At 40.3% G+C, this 1,935-nt stretch overlaps 1 protein-coding gene across 1 annotated transcript; it reads right to left on the bottom strand.

The window, feature by feature from the left end:
- Positions 547-1,170, bottom strand: LOC107633139. Its single transcript, XM_016336775.1, has one exon. The coding sequence runs from the start codon at positions 1,168-1,170 to the stop codon at positions 547-549; it is 624 nt and encodes a 207-aa protein (XP_016192261.1).

Raw genomic sequence — 1,935 nt, 5'->3', positions numbered from 1 at the left:
ACGACACAAAAAAACACAAAGATTAAAAAGAAACAAAAAACGGTTCATGAAGGCTACTGTTGTCCACCTGTGGCTACGAAACATCGAACCAATATTTAAATTTATTTTAACTAGAGTTATTATAGCTAGTCATGTTGTTGTCTTAACGTTGAACTTGGCAAGGGAATTCTGGGTTTAAGGTTTTCAGTTAAAGTTTACCTCGCTGACTGTATGGGAGGATGCGAAATTAAACCTCATTCAACATCGATGAACCGATAACAATTTACTAGTTAAGTATTCCACCCGGGGGCAACGGCGTCTAGCCGCATACATGGATACACTCATACACTGTGTACCACGGCGGGAAGACGTTACACACCGGATCACACACTACACACCGAACACACACAATGCTGTCCTGCAACAGTCGGGTATAAATAAGTTTCATCTCAACTTAAAAAGCTTCAAGAACTGCAACACATCGTACTCTGCTAGGCACCGAACACACGACACACAGGATATGTTGCCAGAGTTTCCCATGGTCCCGCGGGTTGGACAGCTATTGGATCAGCATATCACGGGATATCCGGGAAAAAACGGCTTCACCTCCAACCACGGTTGCGTAAACACCCGCTGGAAAAGTTCTCTGCAACTCTCGACTGCCCCGTAAGCACCCACTGTCTCGTATAATTCATGCCCCCTGCAGACTGGATGGTCGTCTTCGTTCCCGTGACACATCAACAACATCGAACACATGTACATCGCTTCAACATCGCCCGCCGTTGCAGCCTCATTCAAACCGTCCATTCCACTGACATTGCGGCCAATCCAAAAGAAGTCCATCATCGCTGACCGAAACATTGCGACCAGATTGCCAGTGTCTGCGCAGCGATATAGGAATCTCTTATCAGGACGATCAACAAAATAAAAATAGGACGCAATGGGATACACCGACATGGAGGTAACTTTGTATACCACAGGTGACCGAGCTGCGTCTAGAAACACCGTGCAGGTCGCCTGCATGTTGAAGAGATCCTGGATCCGACCCGCCGCAACCATCGATGCTATTCTCACCCAAAGATCAAGAGGAAGAAGGTTCAGCGGAGAATCACACTCGGCGGATAAGCGCCCCTTGATGGTTTCCTTTTTGCCCTCTCTTACCTTTCTGCCATTGCTGGATGTTCCTGCCATTCTACAAGTGTTCAAAGGGTTTTGTCTGTGTCAGTGTGGGTTGATGGGATAAAGGTGTAGCTGGGAATATTAATCAGTGGTGATGACCACGCACGAAATTGTGTTGATATAATTAGTTAAATAAATTATTTACTTTACGGGGTGGCAAGTTATGAATGACATTCACAAGTGGCTAATTTTTTTTAATATGAAAAAAATTGTGTGTAATTCATCATCATGGATAATTGATGAGTTTTCTTGAATATGGATTAATTTTTTTATTTTAAGTAAAATTGGACCCTCGGATTTGGGGAAGTAGAGAAGTCTGAGGGTCAGATTTCATAGGATTACAAATCTGAGGGGCAGATTTGTATATTCAAAAAAAATTAAAATAAAAAAACTTAAATCTGACCCTCAGATTTGTATTTTTTTTAAAAAAAATTTAAAACCACAAATCTGACCCTCAGATTTGTGGTTATCCAAAAAAAAAATTAAGACACCGCAATTAGATTTGTGGTATCCATATAAATAAAAAACACACGAACTTTCTACCTTATTTAAAAACACCACCTTCTACACCCATATTAAAAATACAAAGCGTTCACTCACAAGTTCATCCGGGGAAAAATCATTCTCCTCGTAATATGAACATTAAATAAGAACTCAAATGATCTAACTCTTCTCTATTAGGAGAAGCTAATTTTAGTCGTGTGGTCTCAATTAACTAAATAAACTAGTTAAATTTAATGTAACTTTTCCGTTGAATAATATTATATAAATTTATAA

This window comes from Arachis ipaensis, chromosome B03, assembly GCF_000816755.2.
Source record: "Arachis ipaensis cultivar K30076 chromosome B03, Araip1.1, whole genome shotgun sequence".
Lineage (NCBI taxonomy): Eukaryota > Viridiplantae > Streptophyta > Magnoliopsida > Fabales > Fabaceae > Arachis > Arachis ipaensis.
This window is presented reverse-complemented; position numbering and strand designations above follow the sequence as displayed.

What these genes read in the sequence shown, in the direction of transcription:
- LOC107633139 (XM_016336775.1), bottom strand. Translation starts at nt 1,170, where the DNA reads ATGGCAGGAACATCCAGCAATGGCAGAAAGGTAAGAGAGGGCAAAAAG.